At 47.6% G+C, this 11,299-nt stretch overlaps 1 protein-coding gene across 1 annotated transcript in view; it reads left to right on the top strand.

Annotated features, from left to right (window-relative positions):
* The first annotated feature begins 6 nt into the window (after positions 1-6).
* EHD3 (EH domain containing 3) overlaps positions 7-11,299 on the top strand; it is a 29,702-nt gene continuing 18,409 nt past the window's right edge. The window contains exons 1-2 of the mRNA XM_026845805.1: positions 7-318; positions 7,093-7,269. Of these exons, the coding sequence (XP_026701606.1) occupies positions 92-318; positions 7,093-7,269 (404 nt within the window). The 5' untranslated portion in view covers positions 7-91. The remainder of the gene's footprint in view (positions 319-7,092; positions 7,270-11,299) is intronic.

The following is an 11,299-nucleotide window of genomic DNA, read 5'->3' as shown; positions in this document are numbered from 1 at the left end:
AGCCAGCTAGCCAGCGGCGCCTCCCCTGCCCGCCGCCTCCCCCGCCCCAGCCTCGGTGGTCGCCGCGGAGCTGGCTTCAGGAGGCCCCAAGATGTTCAGCTGGCTGGGCACCGACGACCGCCGGAGGAAGGACCCCGAGGTGTTTCAGACGGTCAGCGAGGGCCTGAAGAAGCTCTACAAAACCAAGCTGCTCCCTTTGGAAGAGCACTACAAGTTCCACGAGTTCCACTCGCCGGCCCTGGAGGATGCCGACTTCGACAACAAGCCCATGGTGCTCCTCGTGGGGCAGTACTCCACTGGGAAGACCACCTTCATCAGGTAAAACCCGGCTGCCAGCCGCCCTCCCTCTCGGGCGTGCCTACACCCTCGATGCCCGTGGGTCGTGGTGGGGCAGAGGGCGTCTGTGTTATGCCTGGATCCCTCTTTTGTTCCCTCTCCTGTGGCCCTGGTGCCCATCAACAGCTTTCAATAGGAAAGCCACCTCCATTCAAACTGAGAGTGTTCCTTTGCAAGAGTAGGGTGAGTGAGATGTCCCCTGAAACACCGACGTGGCAATAAGTAGCCCAGGGCAGGGCATTAGTCTGGAGACGTGAGTCACTAGGGGCCCTCCTGTCCGTTCAAAGTGCAGAGGCTGTGGGAAGCCTCCCGCAGGGTGTCCCCGTGACTGCTGGGGTTAGGGTAGCCCCTCCAACAGCCATTCTTTCCAACTCGATACAATTTTTTGGGTGGTGGGGCAACCTATGGCCTCGGGAACCTTGAAGTGGGTGCTTAGGTCTGTGGCTCATGCTTGGGTCTTTCTCTGCACTGTGACCAGAGGCAATGCTTAGAGCCTAGTTTGAGAAACGTGCGCGCAGGAGACCTGCCCATCTTCAGGGCTCTAAATGTAAGCTGTGTTTTAACTGTCCTACTCTGCTGAGGTGCTGAGAGCAGCAAATCCATTCCTAACTGTAAAGAAAAGGCAGCTGCCCGCAGCAGGTTTGATTTGAAATTGTCAGGGTTAAACTTTTCCAGCTGGACTTGATTGCAGGGATCCCTGTTCAGCGACGCTGTTAGTTCAACTTGCAGCAGCTTTTCTCTTGGGATCATAGCTGAAGCTGCGCTGTCTGCGTTTCCTATGTGATTCATAAGCTTAGCGTTAAATTCCAGCCTTTTTCTGGTGTGGCTGTGTTGAAATCTGTGGAATTACCCCAGTGTAAATCTGGATCTAAGCCACAAGCAGCCAGCCCTTTGTTCTATCAGTATTTCTTGGTGGAGGAGGGAGCTGTGGAGAGAGGTGAATCAAACTCACCATACCTCTTAAGGAGTGACCTTGAGAAATGCAAGGGTTTCTTTTGTGTGCTGTAATATTCCTGCTACTTAATGCCTCAGCCAGGAGCCAAGAACAGAATGCCTTCCTCCTACCTTGTCATGCATCTGGCAAACAAAGTTTAAAGAGTAAAAAAGGCTTTCCTCATGTGAGCAGGCTAGGTAGAATGGTGATGGGGTATGAATGACCCTAAGAAGCATTAGCACATGGTTGGAAAGCGAGTTGCTCTTCTGAAAATTGAGAGGCTAGTCTATATAGCATAGCTCTGATTCCACCCCCAGATCTTTGTCCTGTGACTTGGTATGAAACCTGTTTGAAAGGCTTTTCCTGCCCTCTGGGTTACTGACACTCAGAGCAGAACTCCCCCTGAATAATCAATTCCTGAGGTTGCTGGCTGTGTACCTAGAGCATCTCTTCCTAATGCTTTTCTCTGGGTTGCCAGCATCAGCATTTCCCTGCAGTCTCACCTGCATGCTGTTGTTAGCAGGGACTTACTGCCTTTGCCTTTCTGTTCAGTAAAGTCCTTTTTCTTAAACCTGAGCTCCTTTTGCAGGAAGTTCAGGTGTCTAAAGCATGTTTTAGGCAAAAGGAGAAGATTGTCTTCACTAATGTGGGATGGCAGCAATGCCTTTGTTCTGCTGTCACAAGCTGATCTGAACCTGTCTTTGACCACTGCATTTCATTCATGCTTGTGTCCTCCCAGCCTCCTCTGTGTACGGGGCTGGGATGAGCCTAAGCAGAGACTGTGGTCAAGCAGAAGTGAGGAGGAGCTTCTGCTTCACAGGAGTGCAAAATGACCTGAGAAGGCCTTCCCAGGAAGGCAGTCTTCTCTGTGTGAAATAGTGCGTAGAAAGGTGAAAGTTGAGAATTCTTGAAGAAACCCAGGGCCTCTAACTGTAGGAGTGTGAGGGTCTGTTACTCCAGTATGTTCCCAACCAACCAAAGGCGGGAGGTGCCAGAAAAGCGAGTGTAGCTTGTGATAGGCTTTCAGTGTAGGCTTGCAGGCACTGGTCATTAGAGAGCTGGAATAAGCACCAGATTAGCATCCAGAGTTATTGTGGGAAGGCAGTGGGAGCTAAAACTGAGAGCAGGGAGGAGTTAAAGGGGACTCGGAGAGGAAGTGGGAGGGGAGACAACTATTATGTCTTGGCAATAGAGTGCAGCAAGAAACAGCCTCTGGGCATCTCTTCCATAATTCTTGTCAGGATGGGGGATAATTGTTATCCTTATGTATCCATTCCACTCTTGCACTGCATCCTGCTTGTACTGCCATGCAATTTGGGGAGATGACTTTATGCCACTAAACACTCATGTGGAATGAACTGAGTCCCAGTTCACCTTCATCCCAGTACACCACTAAAAAAAAAAAAAAAGGACAAAGGACCTTAGTCATTTACCTGAGGTGGAATTATCTCCCAAACGTCTTTCCTTGTTCTTGGAGAATCCGGGGTGAAACATGGAAGAAATGCAAAAGCACCTAAGTTGCAGCATCTTGCAGTGAGGCTGCTCTCATTTAGGAGCTGATGGCAGAAAGAAGGCAGTCAAGGTCAGCAGTGAGAAACATTCCTACAGGCTGAGGTGGGGAGGAGGGAGGCGAGTCGTGTGGGTCAAAGCCAGTGAAGTGAGACCAGAGCACTGGCTTGTTTTCAGTAGAACCAGGCTGTTCTCTCCCCTGCTTTGAGGGACCCAGAGAACTGAGCCTTTTTTGCTGTGTGAAAGATGTAACATCACTAACTGCAGCTCTTCCATTCCTGCTTTATCTTCTCTTCTTGCTCACTTCCATTTCTCTCAGCATACATTCAGCTGTGCTTTTCTGCAGTGCTGAGGTCTGAAAGTCTGCGATGGTGAGGGCAAGGCATCACCTCTGCTTGGGAATATCTGACAGCCACAGCAGGGTGTCACTGGAGCCTGCCTTTATAACATTATTGGGTTTTATGTTTCCTGTAAGAGGGTGGAGGTGCAGGACAGAACAGTGCTCTCCTAATTAACTTAGATTCTGTGGTCTTTTCTAAAAATAATCCTGGCTTCTGTCCAGTCATCCTGCTAATAAAATAAACAAGCCTGCCAGAGCCCTACTAACTGTCAACATGGCTTGCTTTTCTGTTGTAGCCAGCCCTTCCTCCTACAGCTAATCATTTACACGTCCTGGCTTCTTCAGACTGTTTGTCACAGGCTACACACAGAGCTCTGGTGTGACCTCCCAGTGTGGCCCTGACCCTTTCATCTCTGCCTGCACCAGGCAGTTGTCACCGTTTCCTCCCGCTCTGCCCTTCTTCCCTTTCCCGCTCTGCATCACCTCTGCTGCCACACAGCAGCATCCTGCACAGCTCCTGCATGACTCATCACGGGCAAACGGCCCCTTCCCCCACTTCCTGCGGCACTCCTGCCCAGAGAGCCTGGGATCTCCTTGCCTGGCTCTTATGCTGCTCCAAACCTGTCTGGGAAAGGCTACCCCAAGCTAGGCTGCTGCTAATGCAGCTTTCCTGCCCTTGTCCCTCACCTTCCCCCTCACCAGGAGTAGGGACAGGCCTGAAATGGGGCAAACAGCATGATGCTTGCAGCCACGTACCAACTCCAGACACTTTTTCCAAAAGCAGATTAGTCATAAAAAAGTCCCATTCACCTCTTGTCTGGCACTCCCTGCAGGCTTCCCCAACCTGGCTGGTGTTCAAAGGGACCCCCAGGCTCTTGAAGGTGTTTAGCAGCTCAGAGTAAGACATGCTGCACTGGCAGGAGAAATTGCTCACTGTCACTCAGTGTTTTCCACAACTATTGTTTGCTCTTCTCTCCCAGAAATCCTCACAGATGTGACAATTGCATGTGTTCTCTAGCTTGCTTCTGTTAGCAGAGGCAGCCTGTGTCACTGCCTAGAGAGGTGCCTCCCCCCCTCCCATCAGACAGTGTCAATAAAGCCCCTTGTATTTGTCCTGCATACAACAAGATTCTTATGCTGCAAGACACCCTGCTGCACAATGTACCTGCATCTCCCAGGGGAGTCTTACTTAAAATAGATGCTACAATAATAGGCAGTGCAAATCTTCATCTCTTTGATTTCATACCACTTGTTGCACATTAAGTCAATTAACATTGACTTGTAGCTACTGTATGAGAGTGCTTTTGTTGGGATTTTATTTTGGTTTTTAAGTCCTATAGAAGAAATACAGAAATGCTTTTAAACATTAGCTGAATGGAGCTGTGGTAAAATTCTTTCAAGCAGTCTGGCTGGGGGAGTGTTACTATTGTATGCAGGACTCTTGCTTAGACTTCTCAGAAGCTTTGTCTATAAATGACAAACAAAGGCATTTTTTCTCTGGTTGCTCAAAAGCTATATTATTACATGTGCATCTCAAACCCATAAAAAAGCAGGCAGGTTATGTCAAGGCTGCAACATGGCATTGGGAGTAATGGGTGTTTTACCAAGGCATTTCACTTGTTGCATTTGATGATTGTTATGGTTACCTGTTTCTTTTCTCTCTAGTATTTGCAAGGGGAGAACTCAAAGATTTATTTCTATGCATTTGGTGAATGTCAGTGTATCACTCAAATATGCTATGTCAGACCAAAAGCAAAGTTTAAAAGTGTGAGCAGAGGAAAGCCAGTAGCAGTGACTAGCATCACAGCAATGTCCATCAGGGGCTAACACTTTGAATTGCCATCCAGGAGGCCTGAGTTTAGTTTCAGAGTCTGGCCAGGTGGCTTCTAACCTAGCAAACAGTTGTTTCAGAGTGTAAAGAGTTTTCCAGGGAATGGAGCCAAGAACATTCATGTGATAGTCTACAGAGCTCTTGGTGGGAGAAGTAGCTGCTTCTTGTTCTCAGCTGCTTCAAGCTAGAGGGAAGTTACTGTAGCTTCCAGGAAGGTGTATTGTGATCACCAGCCAGGGAGGTGGAACACGCCAGCATTGGCTGCAGTCTGCTTTTGTTGAGTAATGACCCACTTTTATAGGAAAGTTGCACCTGCACAGGCTTTAGGTAGTTAGGATGTATCCATGCTAGCATAGGAGGCTAGAGGGCTCTTCCCTTCCTGGATTATTTCAGGTTTTTGGGAACTGTTAAACAGCTGCTATTTTATCTCGTATTTGCCCCCATTAAGTCACTTCTGGTGGCATTCTGGTGAGCACAGGACTTGGGAATCACTTTAGATGAAAAATATAAGAAAATACATGATAAAATACCAATAAAGGAGGTGGTCAGCTCCTAAAGGAGTTCTTCATTAATGTGTACCAAGCCAGATAAGTAGCAGCCATTTGCAGTATGTCCTGGATGTACATTTGCTTGTTTTACCTCTGGATCCAGTTGATTTGGCCTTGCCCCTTGGGAGCTGAAGATGCATTTGCTGATGGGGTGTCAATAAACAGCCCTGCTGAATAAGCACAGTTTTTTTGTTGTTCCTCAAACACTGGATGGTGATTACATCTGTTAAAATGATGGTGAAATTGGAAACCCCAAAAAAGTGATCACAAGCCTTCATGTGTGGTCCCTCACATAGGAACTTAGCCTCTCTGATAAGACTCGCCTGAGTGAACCAATGCTGGTGGTTAAACACACTGGTCTCAGTCACAAAAAGTCTTCAGCCCATCTCCCATTTCCTTTTTCCCCATCTGCTAAGTCTACTCTTAACATCACAGCAATTCTTTATTTATCTTTCTACTTCTACTTTCTACCTACTAAAGATTAGGTCAAAGCAACAGAAAAGGAAGTGCCAGCAATCTGCTTGCAACGAGTGACACAGGATTATACCAGCTCCATAACCTGGCAGTCATGTTCCTTGTGTAACAATGCAGAGCTAATCACCAGGTCAGGTGGTCTGACACCATCCTGTAATAAGGGCTAGACCAGTTCCAGCTACTTTTTGCAAACCACAGGGATAAAATGGTCTTAGTTTTCAGCACAGGACCAGCAAGTGGGATGTTTTCTGCACTCACATACACAGACCTGACCTCAGTGATGGCATTTGGCTGCTTTATGAGCCAAAGGGAACTGTCCATGCACACCATTGACCCACCCTAAATTTGGCAGGTTGAGTGAGAATATGTTGCCAGGGTCCTGTTCAGAGTCATATGGCCCCATGAGTGACTAGCTTTCCCTGAAATTTGCCAAACTGTACCTTCAGAGAGGCTGCCAGTGGCTTAGGAAATAGTAAGGGATACTGTGTTTGCTGTGCTTACTGTGCTATTTAGCTTGACAACAAATATTGGGGTATACTCTGCCACCCACATGCTTAATGCTCAGTATGCTTGAGCAGTTTGTGATGCAGACCTGTAGCTGCATTGCAGAAGCACACAAGAAAGGAGACTTGAGACTTAAATTCAAGTAGAAGAAAAATTGCTGTTGGAGTGACTGATTTGGACTGGGGCGTAAGCACATTATTTGGATGAGTCTGCTGAAATGAGCAGCGGTGAAGTAATTGATATTGGCACCAAAGGCAACTAAGGTTTCGGGATTAACTCTGCAGTGAACTGCTGTTTCTACTTTGCTATGCTAAGTGTTCCAAATGTCTTGAAGATTAAAATACACAGAATGATCAAACATGATGAGAATCTCTTCCCAGCAGCTATAATCATCTCAATTTCTTAATCCACCTGAAATAAGAAAGCTTTAAATGTGGAGAACCTGAGTAGAAAAGCTACCATGACATTTATCAAACGATTCAGTGACAATGCTAAAAATAGTGTCAGAAGGATTCATACTCTTGAGCTTCATAATTACACTGCAATCTTCAGTACAACTCATTTAGGACTTAGGCAGCTCATGTCTCATGCCCACACCCTGTTTTCTTGCCTACAGGTACCTGCTGGAGCAGGATTTCCCAGGGATGAGGATTGGACCAGAGCCTACAACTGACTCCTTTATAGCAGTCATGCAAGGAGATGTAGAAGGAATTGTACCTGGAAACGCGTTGGTGGTGGATCCCAAAAAACCGTTTAGGAAACTCAACGCCTTTGGCAATGCCTTTTTGAACAGGTCAGTACTCAAGAACTTGGTTGCTCCAGAGAAAAGAGCTAGAACCTAATGAACAGCATAGCTAGAAATTTAAAGTGACAAGGCATTATGCTATTTTTCCTTTTTTTTCCCCATCCATGTGGCTGATGCAAAGCCATCCCAGTCCTGCCAGATGCACACCAGTCACTCACTGAAAGGCAGATTAACAAATTCAAGTGGGACAAACCTTCATTTAACTTGAACAATGAAAAACACAGCATAACCTGTCAGGGTCATCCTGTAGGATTCTAGAGGTCAATCTTGTTACTACACTTTGTTCTCCCTTGCTTTTATACTCCTAGTTTCTTCTGCCATTAGTTCAATTCCCTGAAATTTAATAGTTCATCCAGATGTAGCCACTAAAGTCAGTAGAGGAGTGGAACTGGCACAATATGCACATCTTTGCGTTCTCCCGTTTTTAAACATTGCTTGAATGTCCCCCTTGCAACAAAACCAGGCACTCTCCATTCTGATGCTTTATACATACAACCTCAGGTGCAAACTCACAACAACTCTAATGCCTTTCCCATAAAAATACTGTAGCAGGGGGTTTGGACAGTGGCTTTGTGAAGTGAGGAATGTAACCTTTTCATCCCCTAGACCTAGCCCAACCATACTGAGTTTTGGATCTAGGCCTTGCAGGAAGCTAGCAGCACACACCCATATCCTAGATGAGCACAAAGTGTGCTACAGCAGGCAGATAGGAACAAACTGTCTGACTACACCCATCACCAGTGCTTTCCCTGCTGACACAGTATAGGAGACGTTGCAAACATGGCAGCTGCTCAGCCAAACAACCAAGAAATCTGGGCTGTGGCTCTGCTTTCTAACTGCTGAGCTTAGAGGGTGTCTGTTCAGAGAATGCAGCATCTGCTGGCACTGATCGCGGGAGTGCTGATGTAGGCTGCAGTGAGATGGGGAAAGGACCTGCAGAGAAGCATGAGGAGAGGTTCGATGAGAGAAGAGGGTCCTAGCTGGAGTTGCTACTATGCTGAGAACCTCACAGTGCCTTTGGAAGCAGTATCTGATCACTGCCTGGGCTTATGGTTCAAATACATCATCATGGTTCAGCACCAGAGAGACTTTTAGATGTTTTAAATATTTCATAGGGCCCAGAACATCTGCACCTGGCCAATAGTTAGATCAGGTGACTGCCTACTATCTACATCAGGGGAGGAAGGTGGTTTGTCCTAAGACAATGCAGAGGAGAAGCAACATCAGAAGTAAGGAGGGCAGAAAAGCAAACACTCCTGAAGTGGATGGATTGATCTGTCCTGAATGCAGTTTTCTCCTAATACAGGAAGGGAACTCTGCATCTGTGGGCCTAGTTCACTGCATCAGGCTGTGTGCTTGTTACTCTTCTGCTACTCCTCCTACAAGTTAAGAGTCAAGCATGTGCCTGTGAGGACAGCAGGACAGAGGTGCATAGCAGTGATTCAGCAGCAGCAGAGGTGCAGTCCTGCTAGCAATGCAGGGAGTAGCCACAACAGTTAATTAACACCTTTTCTGCTGACATATAATAAAAAAGGGGTAATTTTTTCTAAACTGGCAGAAGACGACACCCTAAGGGGGACTAGCTCAGCAGTGTGAGCATCACAGTGCTGAAAATGCAGATGGTAATACCCAGCTAATTAGGAAATTAAGTGCATTCAAGAATTGACTCAGAGGGCCAGAAATGTAGCAGATGTAAATCAGGGTGCACCCAGTGGACTGGATCAAGCCACCCACGCTTAGCCCTGTTGTGAGTCTGGCGGCTTGGCAAGAGACAATGCAGAGCTATCTCTGCCTTGCACATATCTTGTCGCTACTATGTGTATGCTAAGGCACTGACCTCAGCTAGGAGGCTCTGAGCTGGAGGTTTGGAGAAGGGTGGTAATCTCCAGGAGCCACCCCCCTAAACTGAGATAAGAGTGACTGTGGGCAAGTCTGCTTTACCCGTGGGTGGTCAAAGGTAACAATGGGCTATGGGAACCAGTAGAAAGGAACAGAGCAGCATGAGGCTGTAGCATTTGCACAGGCCATGCTGGTCTTGGCTGAGAGGTGGCAGCCCATGGCACTGTGTCCTGTGGGGGTGCAGACCTTGCTGCTCCAGGGGAGCTAAGTGGAGGAGCAGGAGGAGTAAGCATCCAGCGTCAGCTGGTACTCCCTTCCCAGCAGAGACTGGGATCTGCTGCCTTCCAGGAAGCCAGGGAAGAGTGGTAGTGAGGATTTGGCTGGGAGACAGCAGGTAATTGTGCTGGTTGGAGCCTGTCTCCTCCCTCCCTCCATTCCCAGGAGATGGAGTGCCTGCCTATACCTTCCTGGCTAAGGGCAGAGATAGGGCTGACAAACTGCCCCAGGCTGAAAGGAGGATAGCAGCTCTGCAGTACCCTGTCTCTTGTCTGCCTCTTCTTGCCCAGGTGGTTCCTGGGTATTGAGAAGGTCTTGTTTTCTTCACTCCAACTCTGCTGGCAATACCCCAGCTCTGGAGGGATCCCAGCAGAGAGATTACAGGTTGTACCTCATTATCAGGAGGACTTGTTTGGCACCAAGGGCCTGGAGCAGAATCAGGCATCTCAGCCATTACTTTCATATCACATTGGTCTTGTTGCAAGATTCTTCCTACCCCCAAAGTCTTTTTTGGGAAGCTAAGGTGGAATCAGTCCCACTCTTGTGTTGTCACCAGCAGGAGACATCTTCCTTCACCCCTATGCTCTGCCTGTAGAGGTAGTGAAAGTTGTTTGGCACCACTTTCTTCCCTTCATATGGCCCCAGACAGAATTAGGTCATGCTCCCTGAGGTCCTGCAGTTCTGCTGGGACAGCAGGGAGGCAGCAGCCTTAACCTTGCCAACAGAGCCAGAATGCACTCACTCATGCTGGCCTCCGACCTTATATCTGAAATCTGCTGGGGAGTACTTTCCCTAGAGAAACTGGTGGAAAATCCCCTTGCTGGAGCTATTTAATATTAGACCACAAGGAATGCTCAGGGCTATAACCATGGAGAGCAGACTTGGGCTGGCCCGACAGGGGAATGACATGACCTCCCAAGCCTTTTGTTCTCTGCTGCTGTGCCTGGCAATCAACAGAAGAATCAAGCCAGCCCCCTCCTTCAACAAGAGTTGTTACACATTCAGAAATGCTCCATGTTGCCACCTGCCAAGCTGTGGCTGTGGGAGAGAGGCTGTAATATATGATCTGAAATAGCTGGCAGCAGAGAAGACACTTACCTAACCCATGAGGATTCACTCTTGTCAGAATCTTAGAGTCATAGAAGCAGAAAAATTGGGGTGAGGTTATAGCATGACCTGGAGGAGTTCACAGCTGCAGGGACTTCAGCACAACCAGCCACTCAGAGCGCTGCAGGGTTCTATCTGCCTTGACTGCATCTTATGGCCCTTGTGCCAACCCTCATCCTTTATGTGGTTCTCTTCCTCCCACAGTAACATGTGTTTTATGCCTGGATGTCACACCATCCTATTAATATGCATATACACACACACATATTTATAGCTGCCTGGAATGCCATCACAAAAAGGCTATCCATGAAATGCTACTGAGAGCCACGTAAGTGGATAGGCTTTTGCTGTCCTTCGCTGTTACCAGCAACTGAAACAGATGAGCTGCAACCCACTAAGGACAAGCAAAAGTTACTCTTCTTAGGCAGAGATTTGCATTGATACAAAATGGGAAACAACTAGCTAAAGAGCAGTTACACAGAAATGGAGCTGCAGAGGAGGGAGGAATGAATTACAAACTGAATGTAAGTCAACAGTGTCATACTGCTGTTAAAAAAGCAAACATCTTACTGAGATACATAAACAGGATTGTCATATGTAAGAGATAAGGAGCAATCCATCCTCTCTGTTCACCACTGGCAAGGTCACAGCACATCAGCTTGGGGCATCATGCCTGAAGAAATATGTGGAGCAGTTTGAGAGGACCCAAGGGAAAGCTGCATGGATCTTCAGAGATGTAGAAACAAGCTGGGAAGGCAGCTAGAGAGAACTGAAAGAGATATGGGGGGGGGGGGGA

The sequence above is a fragment of the Athene cunicularia genome (genome assembly GCF_003259725.1).
Source record: "Athene cunicularia isolate RWA chromosome 3 unlocalized genomic scaffold, athCun1 chr3_part1, whole genome shotgun sequence".
Taxonomy (NCBI): domain Eukaryota; kingdom Metazoa; phylum Chordata; class Aves; order Strigiformes; family Strigidae; genus Athene; species Athene cunicularia.
Note: the sequence above shows the minus strand (reverse complement) of the source record. Positions and strands in the feature narration are given on the sequence as shown.